This window comes from Cyprinus carpio, chromosome A3 (genome assembly GCF_018340385.1).
Source record: "Cyprinus carpio isolate SPL01 chromosome A3, ASM1834038v1, whole genome shotgun sequence".
NCBI classification, from domain to species: Eukaryota; Metazoa; Chordata; class Actinopteri; order Cypriniformes; family Cyprinidae; genus Cyprinus; species Cyprinus carpio.
Window position 1 is genome coordinate 27,650,054 of NC_056574.1, and position 19,873 is coordinate 27,669,926.

A 19,873-nucleotide genomic window follows, 5' to 3' on the forward strand; every position below is an offset into this window, starting at 1 on the left:
TTTAAGGAACAGCTGTTTTAACATCCCTAAACTATAAATAAATTGTGTGATTATATTACTTTTTTAATCATTTGGGTTTGTTACTGTTCACATAAACAATTTATATGAGAAAAACCTTATTGTTTTCCAGTGCTGTGAGGAATAAATATAGTTGAACTATAATTAAATGCACATCTATGAGACTATAGGATGGATAAGAGATAATAACATTGTTTAACAACTAATTATGGGTAGTAAACATAGTTGATGTCGATGTTTGCATAATGAACTGCGCCTCGCAAGCTCGAGAGCATTTGGTGGATACAAAGACTATTAAACCTTGTCATTTTATCAACCAGATTTAAAAAAAATTGATAGCAACTTTAGCTACACTTATTGCTGATGTTTATTAAGATAAGACTCAAGGCAATATAATAAAAGTTCTTGTGTGAGCTGAGAAAACGAAAGCAAATACACCACATTTTCTGTGAGCTTTTAAACATTCAGTATTTACCCAGAAATCCTCTCTTCTCGATGATCAAGACAATCAGAATCAACTCGCCCTAAGCTCAGTAAATATACAAGTACAGACTAATATAAAAAGTTAAGGAAGAAACTTCCAGTGAAACTTTTCTAAATGTTGAACAAACATTTAATGAGACTGATGTGTTCTTTCTAAAAATGAGCAGCCCTGCACAAACCGAAGAAAACACAGTGTGCAGCTGATCGCTGAATTTAATAGCTGTAGGCTTATTCTGAGAGTACAATTTGAAATTACTGTTATAAAGGACATTCATTTGTTAAATGCATGCTAATGCTGACATTTATAGTGTAGAAAAATATGATTTAAGATATGAGGTAAAGCCTTCATTGTTCACTTAAGTACTCTAGATATATGTTTGCCAGTATCTGTGGGTAAATTGTGTCCATATTCTTCAAAACATTTTATATTACTGTCTGAGCAGTAAAAAATAATTCAATTTTTATACTCTCTGAAGAAAATGTGAAGGATGCTTACCTGTGCAAAATGTAATGCAATATTGTTTTGGGTGGTTGCTTAAGTATTCTGGATGGTTGCTTACTGGTCCACGTCAAAAGCGTTTAAGTCCAAATTTCTGTGATATTCTGGTGGCTCCTTCTTCAGAGCAAGATTAGAGTAAGATTTTTTTCCACCTGATTCTTTACCATCTGCAAGGCAAAAATGACAAGTTTGATTGCTTAGAAAAGTACAGTATCAGACTCGTCTTTCCAACAAACCTACATGAACAAATACAAAACTAATCAGACTTCACAAAGTACTTCTCAAAAGTAAAAAAAAAAAAAAAAAACTAATTTAAATTTTTCTGATTAAAAAAAGAAGTCATCTGCACAAATGGGGATCGCAAACCCTTCTATTTGCAAACTGAATGACTTATTTCCCATTTAATTAACAGTAAGGGAGCACTGGTACTGTACACACCTGCTATTGTGGTTCCTCTAAATGTCATCTATTTCCAGATTTCGCAAATTGCAGACAGCACTTCTGATGAGTCCAGTGTGTGGCACCATGAAAAACATTTAAGAGAGGTTTTGACACAGAGCTAATAATTCTCTCTCAGTGTGTGTGACTGTTTCTGTTTCAGACTACACTGATCCCTCATCTGACCTGCAGTAGATCTTCTTCAGCACACTGACACTTTCTCCCCTCACACACTCATTATATTCTACCTGCAGTTCGATCTGACACAAAGGCCCACGTCCACGGGAAGGTCAGAGGTCAGGAAGATGGATGACTGATTTGTGAGACTGACCCCTGGGGTGACGGACAGCCTGATCCACTAAACATAAGCCTGTTTTAAAGTCATCACTACTGAATACAGCACTGTTGTCACTCAACTATAACCAATCATGTCTCCGCAGGAAATAGATACAAGAATAGCATGGAATGAGGCTTCAGTGATTTAAAATATATACCTTTGCAGACTTCCTTCGTTTGTTTTTCTCTCACACATACAAAAAATACAGCTGAATTCATTGTTTATTCTGGGCCGCAAGTATAACTAAATCCTTTACTTCCTTCGACAAAATTCCTCCTAATGAGCGCCTGACCTGTTTCTCCAAGTTTGTCAAAACTTCTAATATAATCTCTATTAATCACAACTTTAAGGTGCTGTAAGCAATATTTGTGCACATAAAATATTTCTACTACCTGACAAATATCACATTAATCTCTGCATCTGCTCTAGACTCTGTAAACAACAACAACAAAAGTTCAAGAAAGCGGCCCGCATTTTTTTAGCTAATCAGAGACGCTCCGCGCCTGTCAATCCTTCTGCATGATTGGGTCCGGCAGAAGTTGGGAAAATGGCTGAAATGGCTTACGGCAGGGGTTGACCTGGATGATGAATATTTCAAGTCTCATCTGATTTGCTTAACAACCGATGGGGCATCTGTGATGACTGGAAGAGAGAGTGGTCTTATCACAAGGCTGAAAAAAGACTATACTTCACTGGAAAGTATCCACTGCCTTGCACACAGACTTGAGTTGTCAGTAAATGATGTGCTAAAGTCAGTCATAGGTTGCAATGACTGAGATATTTATTTCAAAACTGTACACACTGTACCATCAGTCCCCAAAGAATGCAAGACAGCTTGCAGAGGCAGCCTCTCAACTCAATGTCAGCCTGCTTAAGATTGGTCAAATTTTTTTACCATTCATTGGGTAGCAAGTAATTTTGTGACTGTACAAGCTGTATGGAGAGACTACCTTGCTTTGGTTGCACAAATGAAAAAAGCAGCTGAAGATGGATCACGCTCTGATGGAGAAAGAAAAAAAATCAATGGCCTATTGAATCACCTCTCATGCACTGGCTTTGTTAAAGAACTGGCAACTATAAAAGATGTGCTACGTGAACTTAAGAGTCTAGTCCCTAAAACTTCAGGTAGTGTTTTTCTTCAACTTTAGTCTGAAAAAGAAAATGACACAGAGAAAAATTTGTGAAAGTGGTGCTAGTACATGATTATATTTTAGAGTCGTCTTCTTTTTTCAGAACAGAAACACTTCGCTTATGGATGCCACACGAGAAATAAAAATCACAGTTGAGGTGTTGAGGGCTTTGAATAGCACCCCAGGGTGCTTCTTCGAGCCAAGAGCCTCTCTGCTGTATTTTTCATTGACCTTAATGGCCCCCCTCTCAACATGTTTGACCCTTGCTATAATCAGTCCTGGCTTAGGGAGAAACAATGTCTGTCAACTGCCAGTAAAACAGGGAGAGACAAATCTCCTGACAAAATCAGGCCACTGTGGGCCATTCTAAACCCTAAGGTGTTTTAAAAACCCCCAAGAGCTTTGACACAATTCGAGCACTGCCTGGAGGGCCGGTGTACTGCAGAGTTTAGCTCCAACTTGCCTTGACACACCTACCTGGAAGTTTCTAGTATGATTAGCTGGTACAGGTGTAGGTTTGGTTAGGGTTGGAGCTAAACTCTGCAGGAGACCGGCCCTCCAGGGCCGAGTTTGGTGACCCCTGGCTTACAACACTTTTAACTTTTCTGATTTTCAGCTGGTCTTTGAAATCGCTAGGTGGGAGCTGTCGCCCATCTCAACAGCCATCTGAACAATTCTTTCATTATCAGCGAAAATGTGAAATAACCTTTGCAAAGGCAGGTGAAATTTTAAAGCCGCTGGCACACGAAGGTCTCCTTGACATTTTTCCGCTCATCTTTTTTCGAATGCTTTCTCCTGTCTGTGCGCAACCCAATGACATTTACCAAAGTCATCAAGAACGGGGGAAAAAATGGTATTACTGCAGAAGGAACAGCTAAAAGCAGCTTGTTCCATTCCGGGGACTGGATTTATAAGAATATACTGTATAAGCAAGTCAAATGCAAGGCTTGCATTTGAAACTAAAGTTACACTATTTCAGATTAGGCTGGTGTGACGGCGGAAGAAACAGGGCCTATACTCCTCCACCACCTCACTGTATAATGTCACTGATCCTGGACTTCAATGGCAGTCAACGAGTGTGAAATAAACAAACATCCCAAAATAACACAACTAGGTTTCTTATGAAATGAAATACTTTTAGTTTGATAGATTTGAAATGTATACACCTTTTACATTTTCCCCAAATACTAAGACATACTTTCTGAATCTCAAAATTGAAGGAAAAAAAAAAGTACAGAACAGTAAACCATGTATCAAGGCAGAATTCAAAATCTTAGTATTGTTAAAAATATTTCCCAAATTTTCAGTTAAACACTGTGGACATGTCACATTTATTCTAAATTAGGATTTCTATAGCTTTCTGGATCAGTCCATATCCGTCCGTCATATCAGATATAAATTGAAGCTCTGGCAAGTCATATCTTAGCCTATATGCTCCATGCACTTAAAATAGGCTGCCAATCGAAAGCAACATCCACACAGTATATGTTATTGCCTAGAGGTTTTTCCACTCGCATGCCTTCCCCCTCACATAGAGGAAAAACATGGATAACACAGCATAGATCTCATCAGAGACTTCCTCTTACATGCACTCTTCTTCTTGAACATTTTCTGTTTCGATCCCAAGCTAATAAACACATGTAACCCTTTTTATACATTCTGACTGGTGTGTGAAGTTTATTACCAGTTGTCAGCTTCCTTCCGTCCGCTAGAGGGCTCTGCCGTCAGAGCAGATCACATCAGTCAGAAAAACAGAGGGGTGTTGATTACCCTTGTTCAAGTCCAGAAGCGTAGTGAAGCGAGGAATTTTTCTGCTGCAGCATCACTCAGGGCTTCCCATGTTTAATTCCAGAGGTGTTTTATGGAAGACTTTGACTATATATCACACTCTTGTCTATTTGTGGAAAGCAGCTACCAAGTTTTTCATGCAAGAAAGCAGCTGTGAGACTAATTACTTTAAATATATTACTTTCTTCTTATGCTTTCAGGGAGCTTCAACAACTGTCTCCGATATTTACTTAAAGAGTTAGTTCACCCAAAAATTATAATTAGGCTCTGTTTTACTCACCCCAGAGGCATATGACTTTCTTCTTTCAGACGAATCCATTTGGAGTTATATTAAAAATTGTCTTTGATCTTTCAAGCTGTTTCATGGCACTAAGCGGGTGTTGCATGCATCAGTCCAAAAGAAGTTAAATAAAAAGCGCCCATCCATAACATTTTTGTAAGAATCACTTTAATCTAGCTTGCACCAACAGTTGTACACAGAAGCAGCTCCGGGCGGATGATGTTTGAGGTCAGCATTGTGCATGTGCCAGAGAGTCTCTAACAGGAGCAAAGGAAGCAAAGTTTCCTTACTCTAGCAAAGGAAAACTAGTCTCCTCCTAGATTATATTGAAATTCTTCTTTACAAATCCTCATTTTGTACTTCTAATTCTTGACCATTGTTTTGTTCTGGTCTCTCCACTGCGCTTCCACGTGCTTTACTTCTAAGCGGTGCATGCGCAAAGCCGAACTCATACGTCATTCCCCTGGCACTGCTTCTGTGTACAACAGTGTGTGAGACACTTTTTTTAATGGATGGGTGCTTTTTATTTAACTTTCATTGGGACTGATGCATGCAACACCTGCTGAGTGGCATTAAACAACTTGAAAGATCAAAGACAATTTTTAATACAACTCCGACTGGATTCATTTAAAAGAAGAAAGTCATATACACCTAGGATGCCACAGGGGTGAGTAAAACACAGCCTAATTTTAATTTTTGAGTGAACTAACCCTTTAAGCATACAACTTAAATTATTCTGCGAAACACAATGTCATGAAGCTTCTTTTGTCCAGGAAAGCAGCAGTCTGAAATCTGACCCAAATCGGTTTCATCATCATAGAACTGATGCATGTGCCTCATGAGTTTAGAAACATGCCTAGATGTTATGATAGACATACGCAGAAGCAACTTTCTCCACGTCAATACCTCACTACTCCCAGGCATAGAAAAAAAGAAAAGTTTCTTGACACTGACATCAATACTAAAGCAACCATATAGAGCAGTGCTTCCCAACCAGGTAAAGCCCACTAAGGCACCTCAGCAACCTTCAGACGAAGCCACTGGATGATTTAGGTGTATGAATATTAACTACAAAATTTATAGCATTAATGTTTTTACTATAACAAATTATAATGCTTAAACCACACAATCAAGATCCCCCCCCTCCCCTCCCCATTTTAATTGAAGGATGTAGTTTTCAGAAATCCCAAAATGAATCAAATTTAACTACCAACACTCCCAGTCACTGTAAATTTGAAAAATAAAAAGTCGAAAATAAGCAACAGCAAAAGTAACAGAGGCAATGATTTAGCTTCGCAAAATACCAATATGAACAATAAAGATCAGATTTGAAAACTAAATCAGATTTGTGTGCAGTGTGAACAAAGACTTAGTCTCAGAAACATTTATATAAACACCAAAATAATCATGAGACATGAACTGGTTATTCACTGTATGTCGGATAAAACCCTTTACTAATCATTTTTGACTCTTGAGAGAAAATACAAGAGACATCATAGATGTTACAAAGGGATTCAGGAAAGCAAAGCCAAGATTGTGCAATTTAGTCTCTTTGCATAAATTAGGAGAAGTGTGCGGACATCTTGTTGTTCTTTAGTTTGTTTTTAAACCTTTGGTCCAGCACTAGATGTTGTGATTCGTTTAGAAGTCAGGACGGTCCTTCTTCAGCTTGCTGTAGTCCATGTTCACTGCATAGAACTTGAAAAAGAAGAACAGAAAACTGAGAATACAAAATAAGCGGTTTAATAACACGCACTCAGCAAAATCCATTAACTCCACTGCCTGTTTATGTATTGAACTTGAACTCGACTCCACATCAAATTCACATTAAGACACAGGCACGATTAGATTTGTACCAACTAACAGAACACATAAAATGAGCTTATGGAGCGCTTAATGAATTAGGATCTGAGATTAGGTCCTGATACGGTCCTTCAGTCACATCTTTTAAAAGGATCACCTCAGGCACTCCGGCAACAAAGGCAGGTTTAAGTGCTATACTAACACCACATACACTGGTCAGTTAGCTTGCAAACTCAACTGCTGTTGCATGCTGGATGCTAAACATTTTGAAGTGTGCTTTATCATCACATTAAAAGAATGTTTATGTAGTAATATAGTAGTAATAGTAGTAATTATTATTGCATAGTTTTTTTATGCTTTCCATAAAAACAACAGACATGTTCCTGAATTCTGTCATTATTGAAAAGCTGAGTTTTCTCATGGCTACTTTTGAATGTTATTATTGTGGCATGGTAATGTTCTGTCTCTTTCAAGTTTGTAAGCATACAGCCCTTCAGTGGCTTGTTCACTAGGCTTCCATTAAAAGTACTTTTGCTGTAAATGCAATTGTTTCAAACTGAAGGACAAGTCCAAATTATTTTCAGTTCCACAGATGCTGTTGACAGAATTTGGATGGAACCCAGAACATTCCTTTAAATACATGGAACAAAATTAATCAGAATGTAATACACATAGAAGCAGGATACATCCTGAACACAGGGTTTAAATGATCATGCACATGGATCATACCTTGTACTGATCATTGGGCCCCAGTTTATTCCAGGGCTCTGGGTTGTTCTTTTTGTCCCAGCTGTGGATGAAGTGCAGGAATGAATGAATAAAAATTAAAAACAATGATGGCAAGAAGATCTGAGCAGCACTGTTGTTCTCTCCCAATTGTTTGGGTCAAGATATGAAGAATCACAAATCAGATTCCTCAATCACAATTACAACCGTTCCTCAATTAAAAAAGGCTGCTGTTTTATCATCTACTGTAAGACAGATGATTAATGCATTTGTATCGTCCATAGAACAGATGCTTACCAGACATCTGGGTTACGCAAGGCCAGGCGACCCAGATATGTCAGAGACATGGTGCATCCACCGCCAATGAAAATAAACAGTGGGATCAACTATGATGAGAGGTGAACAAAAAAAGAAAGAAATAAATAAAATAAAATCAACTATAAAGCAAGTCAAATGCAATAGGTGATGTAAACCATGGTTGATGACCATCTAGTATGGTGGTTCACGACTGGTTTTGCTTCAGAATATGAATTTTAGTGTATTCCAGCTGGCAACCCAAAATATAATTTATTGTACGTTAGTAAATAAAATGTCCAAAACCATACTAAAGACCTTCAGTTGAGAACCACAAATCAAGATTATACAGTAACGAATGACATTACTGTTGCATATAATGTTCACAAATGTTACTTCATTAAAGACAAAAGCCTTAAATAACTCAAATATAATAGATGAGAGTTTCTCCTAAAACTCCCACGCCTTCAAAACTTCACATGCAAATGTCTTCAGGTCACAGTCTTCACAAGGTCAGATGTGGACCACGAAATTAAAATATGGGGCCCACTAACAAAGAAATATTAAGAATACGAAGATTACAGCGGTTTAAAAGTAAAAGTGTTTTTGTCCGCCCTTGCTGTCCTTGTACTAGTATAACACGCTCGTCCTTGAGCTGCAGACGGCCAGTGCTGTCACGTGACTCAAGGTCTCCTTGTGGTAAGCGCGCACATAAAATAAAACTCGTTTTAATGTCAGTTTAAATTGTATTTAAAATTCACCTAATTTTTACATCAAGCCTGGCAATAAATATATGTGGCTAGCGCAATACATTGGGGAAAGTGTGTTGTTTACGTTACTTGTGTGACAGTTGCGACTGGTTTGACACTGAGACATGTTCGTTTAGTGGCAACTCAATTCGCTTCACAAAGCATTTATTGTTATTTATTCTGGGTTATACATTATTTCTAAATAAGTTTGAGATTGCACTTAAAACGAGCGATTGTAGCCGATTAAATAACTGAGAGTGAAACTTTCACTATTTTAATAACTTCCATTAATTTTCCAGGTCTGGGAATCACCATGTTTCAAATTTCGTGTAATTTAATCAATACGTATTTTCAGATGAGATATTTAATGCTTATTCAGAGGTATAAATATCCAGACTGGCGGCATGTCTGTGTTTCCGCGCGGGGACGCTAGCAGGCTAGCGCGAGCGTTTCTACAACGCCTTCTTGCCACCGTCTTTTGCGGGATAAATCGTCCCGTAGTCATCGTTCACTTACGGCAGGGTGGCTTCTGAGTTGACGGCTGACTGTGCTCAGCATCGTGATTGATGAGATGATATAAAATCTACCAAAAATGTACCGAAAAAAAGAATGAAAGAGACTGAGCGTAGCTCACTGGCAAACTCTAGCAGATCCGCTCCAGCACTGAAAGAAGAGGACACAGTCCGCTGGGGGCTTATAGAGTTTGCCTGCTTCCTTATTTTATACTTTGACATAGTTTGTTCTCTCATTTCAGTTAATAAAAACTTATTTACAGTGTAATAATTGAAATGTTAATAAAATGCTAATAAAAGCGATACATTAATGATAATTCAATTATACACGGAGGTATTTTGTAAAGGCGGCGCTGTGGATACCCATTCGAAGGCGCGGTGCTTGTTCTAGTTGATCGCTGAGCTGATCTGAGGTCAGTTTGTGAGTTCGCACGGACTTCAGTGTTATCCGGAGTGATTTCAGATCTCTGATCCCAGGCGAGAAGGATCTTTGGACTTTGCAGGCTCTTGTGCTTGTAAGCATTAGTGACCGTAGTACACGAGAAACAAGGTCGCTGTAGGTCGAAGCGGTGTTTAGAAATATAACGTTCATTTAAAACGTGCGAAAGACAGCCTACATGGACACGCTTGACTCACGCGCACATTTTTCTCGTTGTTGTATGATATATATGTTCTGTAAATAGTTCACATTTGTTCTCTGTGAACTTTTAAAGGGTCATTTCAGTCTAAAAAAAATAAGAACGCGTCTGGGTCATATTTCACCTCAAAGATTAAAGCTAATAATAAAAGTAAGATAAAAATTGATAAAAAAAGTAGTTTAAGTACATTTAAGGACATTAAGGACATTTGCACATTAACCACAAACTCTAATTCATATATAAATGTTTTTTGCCTTTAAATATAATACATGCAATTTATAGGCACAATATTTAGATTTTAACGATATATATATATATATATATATATATATATATATATATATATATATATATATATATATATATATTCGTTAAAATCTAAATATATATATAGTTAGTAACGCAATCCATTAATTTACACATTTCAGGTGATATAAACAGACTACTTTTTGATTACTTTTGTCCTAACATGTTTATCACATTGATTTAAATAGGATAATCTCGTACCATATTGACATAAAAATGCAAAGAAAATGGAAATATATTACATTTCTCGTTATTAACATAATGAAGTGCACTAAACAATTACATTATGTCGAGGTTTCCCAAACTGGGGTTCGTGAAGGAACTGCAGGTGATTGAAAGCTAACATTTAAATCATAAAAATGTAAAATGAAAATAAATCATTTTAAAATAACAACAATCAAAATAAAACTCTTACTAAAATGTCATGTGACCATTAACCAGCGTCAGAGAACCCTGAATATGCAAATGTGCTACTTAATTGCTAACTTATTACCTTAAAGGGGGGGGGGGGGCTTCAAATAAATAGGCTTTATTAGTTGAAAGAGGTTCGACTGAAAACAAAATTAAGAATCCCTGCATTGTATGTAAATAAGATATAATGTGAATTTGTGCATTTTAATATATATGAAAGAAAAAAGCCTTCAAAAGACAGCCTAGCAATACATGGTTAAATAACCATCTGAGTGATAATTCAAATAAATATTGATGCAATGTTGAAATGTTGAGAAAGCACTTATAAAATTAAAATGATTTTTGTAAATCCAGTGGTCAGATGCTGTGTGCCTCTCAATTGTCTGTACAGACACCTGACAACTGCTCTTTGTGTGACTGTCCTCAAAACTAGAAGACTGTCTGAATGTATATAAGCAGTAGGCTGTTTCAGAAAGGAACATTTAAACAATGCAAACGAGGAATAAGGGAGAATCAATTAATTATGAATAATGTATTGCTATTGTATGAATAATATGTAATCAATCAGATTCAACAGTCAATCCATGTGTTAACAAGACCACCTTAAAATTCCACTTAAATATCTTTAAAGTGCTCAGCTTAAAATGAGCATAAGATTACAGTAGAGGTAGAGAAAGGAGAAAAGCTGTTCGTCATCGGTTTAGTCAGGACAGCTTCAGGGCAGTTTGTTCAAACGGTGAGTGTGGACATGTAGTTTTGCTGCGCTGCCAGTTCTCCTCTGCTGGCTCTTTTAATCAAATTGCCTTCCTGACATCCGGCCTTGTTTGTTTCTGCTTTGAATTGCACATTAACCTTTCCTCAGAGTTCCTGTTAAGCAAACGGCGACGGATCTCTATTGCGATCACGATCATGAGAAGGTGGAGGGCTGATTCTCGTCAGGTAGCCTACATTTCATCTAATTCAACTTCAATCCATTCAAGTCAATGCATGACAGGCCAATACATTATCTTCTACGGCACTGATGTTGAAAAGTCGCTCCCTTCCCTCGTTTAGTTAAATCGTGGTCACGTACTAACGTTACTAATACGTTCCCTCGTTTTCTTAATTCAAAAGTCGAGGGGAATTATTCATTCGTGGTCAAGATATTTTTGTCCGAATATCATTTGCGGGGCCCTGTAGTTTTGTAGCAACTACTGCAACAAGCCTTCAACTAGTGAAAGGAGAGAAACACAAGCTTTTCGAGACTTTGAATCAGTTGCTTCGCAAAATGATTCAGTGTGACGCCAAGAAAAAATCTGCTCAAATTACAAAACCAATTGCAAATATTTAATTGAAAGTTGAATCTATTAATTGCAAATACCAAATCATCTTATACCATTAAATATGAAGTGTCTTTATAGTGTGTGCGATTATATTAATTTTCAGGACTTATGTTTAATGGAGAACTTAGCTAATTAAGCTAATAAGGTACTACAACTCTACCTTTTTATTATACAAAAACGTGTTATTAAAATGAATTAATAAAACTGTTCAGAAATAATTAAAACCACTGGTTCAAGGCTTCGTATGGATTGTTAAATGATTCGCAAAAGTGTCGAAGCTTCAGGAAGCAGTGTTTGGAAAGCGCCTAAACAGACACCCCACGAGCCCATTCATGTCCAGGGGCTGCGTTTAACGTCATCGGGTTGTTTTTCTCTCCCCAAACAGAGCGAGAAGATGATGCTGGCAGACACGAACAGCATTTTTGGCAGACGTTCCCCGGTGACAGCTGGTCAACGGCATCTTCTAGAAACATGATTGAGTTTCCCTTTTTTTTTTTTTTAAACACGAGTTATGATTCCAAACAGATCGTTCTGTAAAGACGTAGAGTAGAATTAATCTATAAAATTCCATTTTTATTCTGACACAAGGATAGTATTATAATGCAGATATATATATATATATATACTATATATATATAGTAAAAAAAAAAAAAGGTCAACTTTCTAAACATTTGCTTTGCTGACTTCAAACAAGACAGATGAGACATGAATATAAATATGACATCTGGTATGAAAAAGCCATGTTTTGACAAATAATTAATCTATACAGATGTTTGTGCATTACATACACAAAGTAAACACCACATACACACACACTTCCTGGGGAATGCAATGAGGATGAGACGTTTAACAATCTGCTGCCTAAATTAAGACTACAATTAAAGCAGACCACACCTGTCTGAACTCTCTGTACTTCTCAAATGTCTAGGAGGTGTGTATAGAAATGGCAAAAGTTTGAATTTGGGGTAGTTAAAAAATTCAGTGGTTGCCTCGCTGCAGGGAGTCTTCAGTGAAGTACAATCAACCGTGGTGTGTCTACATTTTATAGACTACGGTTTTAAATTGGATCTTTATCTTTTTGATTTCGCCATATGAGCATGACAGATTATGATTAGGCACAGACACACACTAGCACTGTCCCTCTGTTACCATGGATACCATTTTGCAAGATGATGGGCAAATGTATCCCATAATTAAATGTTCAGAACCTCAGCATAACAATATTTTGAGTGCTAAAACATCATCTCTTAAGTACACCAATGATGAAGTTAGTGTGGTAAAGTTTTTAGTCTGTGTTTGTTTCAGGAGTTCAAACGCAGGCATACATGTGCGCACACGCACACACACACACACACACACACACACACACACACACACACACACACACACACACACAGGGTTCCAGTCTTCAGTATGTCGTCTTCTTAGGAGACTTTCCAAATTTGGCATCCAGTCCAAGGCCTGAAAGACAGAGCAGAGTCATGGTTGAGCTTGTTATATATCTGTTCACGATTTCACAATCTTACTGTTTTTACTGTATTTTTGATGAAGACTTGGTGATCATAAGAGACTTCTTTCTGAATCATAGTCTTTGTGTGTGTGTGTGTGTGTATTACAGTATAAATATACATAATATAGTTTTGAGAACAGATCACTCACCGAGGAAGACAAGGAGGGTACCAAACCACTGCACTGGGCTGATGATGTTTCCAAACAGCAGCACAGACCCCAGGATGGTGAAGAACTTCCGTGTCGTTGTGATGATGGAACAGGTGAGCGGCCCAAAATACACCACAGTCATGAAGATGAAAGTCTAAGAGAAGAAAGATGAGGAGAATAAAACACTGCATTATCACCTCATTCTCATTAAGGTCTTGGTGTCTAAATGAATGATGATTATTATTCAAACAACAAAGCTACCTGTCCAAGAGCGCTAGTGATACCGAACAGGAGGATATTATAGATGATGCCAGGATAGCGGTCAGCAAATGACAAAAACTCCCACACCTCCCCTGTCCAAAGCACAGCTATGCAGAAAGAAAGAGCGAGAGAGAACTTTCTTAGTGGATGCTTTGTATATGTTAGTTTCTCATTCAAAAGTGTATGCCTTAATGAGGTTGGCAAGTAACTTTACTGGCCAAAGACGGTTTTTACTCACAAGTGTTCATTTTGGACTCGTTTATAGTTAAAAGAGAAACTTTACAAAAACTTTTCATTATATCGGATAACTTAGAGCACCACAGGACGGATCTGGTTTCATAATGAGAGGTTTGGAAGGAAGGAAGTTTGCTGCATGTGTGATGAGATTAAAGATTAAAAGTGAGGAACAGATGCCTTTCAGAGCTGAGGAAGACAGACTGAACAGCTGCTGGAGATCAGCAGGGTTGCTTCTGTCAGGCCTGAAATAACAACAACAGCAGCACTAACTATAGAGCCAGAGCTCCCCCTGCTGGAGGAAAATACCCTGACAATGATTGAAATACCAGTATACTGTTTCAAAACCATAAAGACAAGCACTTGATACAAAAACTAGGAGGAAATAATGCGGGGAACTAAAAATGATATCTAAATATGTATCCATTTGCTCTGAAATGGCTTAAAAGAATGACAGAGGCAACCATTTCAACCAAACACTGTTTTTTGCTAAGTAGATTATAAATGTTTAAGGCAATGCGTAAAATAGTGAAAAAGAAATCTAGTTGTGTTTATGTATCTAGATAGGCATGTTTTCAACACTGATTTTCACTACATGAATACCAAAATGATATTTAATCCTTCTCATTTTAGGATGCACCAACATGAAAAAACGGTAATAAACAGCAATATTTGCTCACACACACTACTGTTCAAAATTTTTTAGTCGGTAAGGTTTTTGAAACAAGTCTTATGGTCACCCAGGCTGATTTTATATGATCATAAATACTGTAATATTGTGAAATATTATTACAATTTAAAATAACTGTTTTCTATTTTAATATAGAATTTATTCCAGTGATTGCAAATCTGGATTTTCAGCATCATTACTCCAGTCTTCAGTGTCACATGATCCTTCAGAAATCATTCTGATGATTTTGTGTGCAACAAACATTTCTTATTATAATTATTAATGATACGACAATCAATGAAAAGTTAAGTTAAGTGCAATATTTGAAGTGATGCACAGAAATAAATTCAACATAAATCAACAATTTAAAATCAGACACACTGAAAAATATAATACTCTCATAATCTCAAATGCAGAAGTCATTAAAAAAATATATATTTATTGTGATTTTTCTAATATATCACCCAGATCAAAGGGTCAGTAAAATCAGTATGTCCTCTGTTCTTACATTCAAGAGATAAACATGTATTCTTTTATCTTTAATAACCAGTATTTTCACTAATGAAGTGCCAGTGTTCCTATAATTGAATAGGCCCCTCTTTTTTAACTCACTTATTCCTAGAACCAGTGTGGACCACATGTTGATGTTCAGCATCATGTGATTTGCTCCTGTCTGGAACCGTACCCTCATGTGGTCCTGAGCTACACCAGTCAGCCCATCCAGAGTCAGAGACAGCAGCTACAGTCAAACACACACACACATCAGATCTGCTTTAACTAGACAACAGGAAATGGTATATAAGGGAGAGAATGTAATAGATTAAAAGAGAGACCAACCAGTAGCATCTCTCCAAAACCATATGTGTGTTCATCTGATGTGCTGGAGCCTTTGTTGGGCTTGTAGAGGAAGAGAGCGACCCCGGTGACGATTAGAAACACACACAGATACTTCGCCATGGGATATTTCTTCCTTAGGATTGTGACACCCAGAATCATCACTGTGGAACCAAGGGGACAAGCACAATGAGAAGACATGACCTACAACATCAATCTGCAGACGGTTCTGTTGAGTGGTTAAAAAGAATATGCAAGAACAAAGAGAAGTGTTTGCCATATGGCCAACAAACAAAAGCCAAAAAATATGGCCATATGGGAATATATGCTCAGTGTTAGACATTGAACATGTGAGGCAAGCATACATTCTGTAGTCTAAACAAAAATACATCCAGATGAGATATGAATACAAAAAATTTCGACACTTAAGTCACACTTAAAAATGCACGGGGAAAAAATTGAGTGGTATCCACAAATAAATGATTCTTAACCATTTTTTAGAACTTTGCTTTTCTTAGATGTTTTATAATGACTTGTAAACAACGTGTCCAATGATTTTTTTCTATTAGATACCGACTTTGTGTGTTCAAATCATTTTATGTAATTTTTAATTTATTTTATATCATTTGTTTTTCTTAAAAGTGTGTTTTTATTTGAGGCTTTGCAATTATATTTTAAAATGCAATTTATTCCTGTGATAGCAAAGCTGTTTACTAAAGTCTTTAACGTCACATGATCCTTCAGAAATCAATCTAATATGCTGATTTGTTGCTCAAGAAACATTTCTTATTACTATCATTGATGCTTAGCATTTATTTGAAAGACATTGTGAGATTATAAATGTCTTCACAGTAACTTATGATTAATGCATCCTTGCTGATTAAAAGTATTTCGGTAACACTTTACAATAAGGTTCCATTAGTTAAATTTATTAAATAAAATAAACAAAAAAAAAAAAAAACAAACAATACATTACATAATAAACTAATCTTTAAAAAAAAAAACAAATGAAAATACATATTTTCACATTTAATTTGTTAATTCACAGTGCATTAAATAATGTTAACAAAACAAAAACTTTTGTTTTTAATAATGCATTAATAAATGTTGAAATTAACATTAACTAAGATTATAATATGCTGTAGAAACATTGGTCATGCTTTGTTCATATTAACTTAAGTTTTTAAGTTTATTTTAAAGTGTTACCAGTATTTCTTAAAAAAATAAAAAATCTCACTGACCTTAAACTTTTGAATGGTAATGTATGAACAAATGAAACTGTATATCCCTAAAGCCTTGTGTGTGTGTGTGTGTGTTTTGAATGTGAACTTAAGTAAAACAAGCCCAGCATGTTCGACATTCCTTCCTGAAACAGGAGATCTGTGTTTGTGTGACTAAAACAGATAAAGATGCTCACCTGGAATTGGTTTACAGGATTTTCCCAACACCTAGAAAGAACAAAGACTCATGAGCGTGATGTTGTGAAGGGGAGAAACAGAGACACGCGAGTAGAGAGCTGTGCAGACCTGTGTGGGGTAGTTGACATACTGCAGGGCCGAGTTACTGGACACCATGGCGCCCAGGTAAGACAGAGAGCACAAGCCATACAGCCAGCTTCTCGTGTGGTCCTGCTTTGAGCTCTCAAAAACCTGAATCACTGCAAACACAAAATAGAGAGCAGGCAAAATTACTTGTAATTCAGATTTTAAACACCAGCAGCAACATTTATATGCAAAAAGAGGAGCCATAACATGCCACCCGATCTCTACGACACACATGATCTCCACACATGTGACACAAAAACTCACAAAATCTGGCGAAAGCGGCGTTGATGATACACTGGATGAAGACTAGTGTGGTGGCGTAACGAAACTTCTCCTTCTTCCCCGCGTGACTGTAGTCTCCCCGCGTGCTGGATTAAACAGAATACACAGGCACTCAATTGCGGGACTGAAGGGAACAGCTGTGTAGAACGAGGAGACTTAATAATCACTGGAGGTTAAAATAACCAACAGAGGCTGGGGAAGAAATTGTTGTTTACAGCAGCGACTAATTTAAGCGCTTGATAAAAATATTTGATGCTGAAAGGTCGACTCATCTAAGGAGGTTCAAAACAGTGTGTCTGGAGGTTAAAAACAGCAATATAATCTGAAAAATAAATACATAAATCACTGCTTGTTCATGTGAGACAAACTATCCCCAGATTTCAAAAGGAAAAAGACATTGTGCTGGGTTGTGTTACTTAAAGACCTTCTGACCTGAAACTTGTTTGCTAACATTGCCTTGTCTATGACACAACTACTATATATTCCAGTTTTGTTGCTGGTTCACATTTCGGTTTTAAAAACTCATCACTTACTAGTACTTATTCTGTCATTTCCTCTTAATTCTTCTAAATATAACAAACAGACTTTAATCCAGTTGTTCTAGCACTAACTGAATAGACACCGGTTGCATGTTTATTACACACTAGTGTGTCGTTCTAAATCCTTGTAGTGATATTTTAAATAATCTTACTATTAAGATTTTCAATTTAAATCTAATGTAGTCATTCTCACATATTACAAATAAAAAAAGCTGTAATGACGAGTACGATAATAAATGTTATTAGTACCTAATAACTGCGATTGATATGGCAGTCTAAATATTCATACAAGCACTAGTGACTAATGAATAACCAATCACTAGTAAAATCAGTGAAGCTGGAGAACATTCTAAATGAATTCTTTGGGGAACTTCTGACTAGTATCTAATGAAGAATAAACAAAATTGCAATAGATATTATTTAATAACTTATTAGTAATTACATTAATACTATATTACATTATATTATGTAATATTATGCTAGTAAATACTAGCAAGTTTAAAGTAATGTTTTTTTTTGTTTGTTTGTTTGTTTGTTTTTTATACCAGGAGGCCCAAATATGTCTTTTTTAAAGTTATTTATATTAATATAATAATAAAAAACTCTAACATAAATATGTAAAAATTTAACTGACAATATAATCTTTTTTATTTACAATAAAAGCACCAGGGTCACATATCAGCTCAGAAGGGGCTTATTTTGCAAATATATTTCTGGACAAAGAAGGGCCTTGAAGTCAAAAAGGTTGAGAACCACTGGTTTAAAGGAATATATGCTAAAGCAGCTGGCCATTTATAAAGAACAATAAAACAACAGTGTGTGATAAAACATTGCTGAAAGAGACTGACAGGTACATTTACTAGCAAGGTGAGATGGCTAAGGGACGTTTCTTCTCTCTCACGGGCAGAGAGTAATTTAGTGCAATAATAGCAACTAAATGAGGAGTAATTCAACTGAATGGAAAAAGAAATGCAGAAATGCAATGTCTCGTTAAATACATCTAGGTCTATGCAATGCTGTCTTGAACTCACATCGTCTCCTGCAGTATCCCATAGTAAAAGTAACACACGAACACCCCGCAGAAACACACGATGAACCGGAGCCGCTCGTTCTGCCAGAGAGACGGTTTGCTCGCTGCCTTCCCGGCGGCCATGCTATCGTCCAGCAGTCTCGGTATGGACACGGACACCGCTCCGCTCCCCGTACCCCGAGCCCCTGCGTCCCGATCCACTCTACCGGCGATCGGTAGCCCGGAAATGATGACGCGACTCAAGGGTCTCTGTTCTGATGATGAGGCTGTCCTTCCTCTGATGATGTCACATCTATAGTGTTAAAGCTACTTGCTTTAACACTAAACTCCCGCTCTTACTAGCCTACGTTTATTTGTGTTTTATTTACAGATCAGTCATGTGACGTTAAATGAACCGCGCGCTAGCTGTGTCCAAAAAACGTTAGCCGCATCCTGAAAATGAGGTGTAAGTTAAGGTAAAAACACGTCTTTTGTTTCCGGATACTGCGAGGAAGCCTCAAAGGTCTAAGTACTTCTGTACTCGAGATGCTGAGTTAACGGTCTGTTTTGGACATTTAGTGACAGCAGATGAGAACTACTGCTGGGGCATCCTCTAATGAATGTTTTCGTTTGACGCGTCAGATGACACTAGAGGAGAAGGACCCGACGAACTCCAAGTACTCTGCTGATATGCCTGCAATTTTATCAGGAACGGAGACATATTTAAAATACAGTATTACGCCACGGGCATGTCCTTATTTGCTAAATCGCGTTGACTTCCCTCCCAGCTCAGGTTTTCGGCTCAGTCTATGTATTTGTCCATTACCGACAGCATGCGGCTTGGACTTTATTTGGGCATTGGATACAAGTCCCCGTAAACAAATCTCTGGGGCCTTTCTTGAAAATAAGCAGGTAGGATTTTTACGTAGCGGTATGTGTATTAGTCGGATTGGTCCAAATAAGCAAAAGCTGGCGACAGGCAGCGAATCACAGAGCTGGAATCTTAAGAGGGCGGGGCATAGAGTTCGTCCGCAGGCATCACGTGTACGTCTCATTCATGCAAATATTCTAGAATTCCAAGTGTTCGATTTAAATGGACACATAAAT

General features: G+C 37.2%; 2 protein-coding genes across 2 annotated transcripts; both read right to left on the reverse strand.

Moving 5' to 3' along the window:
• Positions 1-6,393: 6,393 nt before the first annotated feature.
• On the reverse strand, positions 6,394-9,232 carry LOC109062392 (cytochrome c oxidase subunit NDUFA4-like). The gene is made up of 4 exons (XM_019079487.2): positions 9,062-9,232; positions 7,800-7,888; positions 7,506-7,566; positions 6,394-6,671 (listed from the first exon to the last, which is right to left on the reverse strand). The coding sequence occupies exons 1-4, from the start codon at positions 9,101-9,103 to the stop codon at positions 6,615-6,617; spliced, it is 249 nt and encodes an 82-aa protein (XP_018935032.1). The 5' UTR covers positions 9,104-9,232; the 3' UTR covers positions 6,394-6,614.
• Positions 9,233-12,444: 3,212 nt separating this feature from the next.
• LOC109062388 (solute carrier family 35 member B1) lies at positions 12,445-19,580 on the reverse strand. The gene is made up of 9 exons (XM_042727639.1): positions 18,789-19,580; positions 17,201-17,304; positions 16,919-17,049; positions 16,810-16,840; positions 15,396-15,556; positions 15,171-15,297; positions 13,655-13,761; positions 13,394-13,547; positions 12,445-13,195 (listed from the first exon to the last, which is right to left on the reverse strand). The coding sequence occupies exons 1-9, from the start codon at positions 18,908-18,910 to the stop codon at positions 13,143-13,145; spliced, it is 990 nt and encodes a 329-aa protein (XP_042583573.1). The 5' UTR covers positions 18,911-19,580; the 3' UTR covers positions 12,445-13,142.
• Between the last annotated feature and the right edge of the window lie 293 nt (positions 19,581-19,873).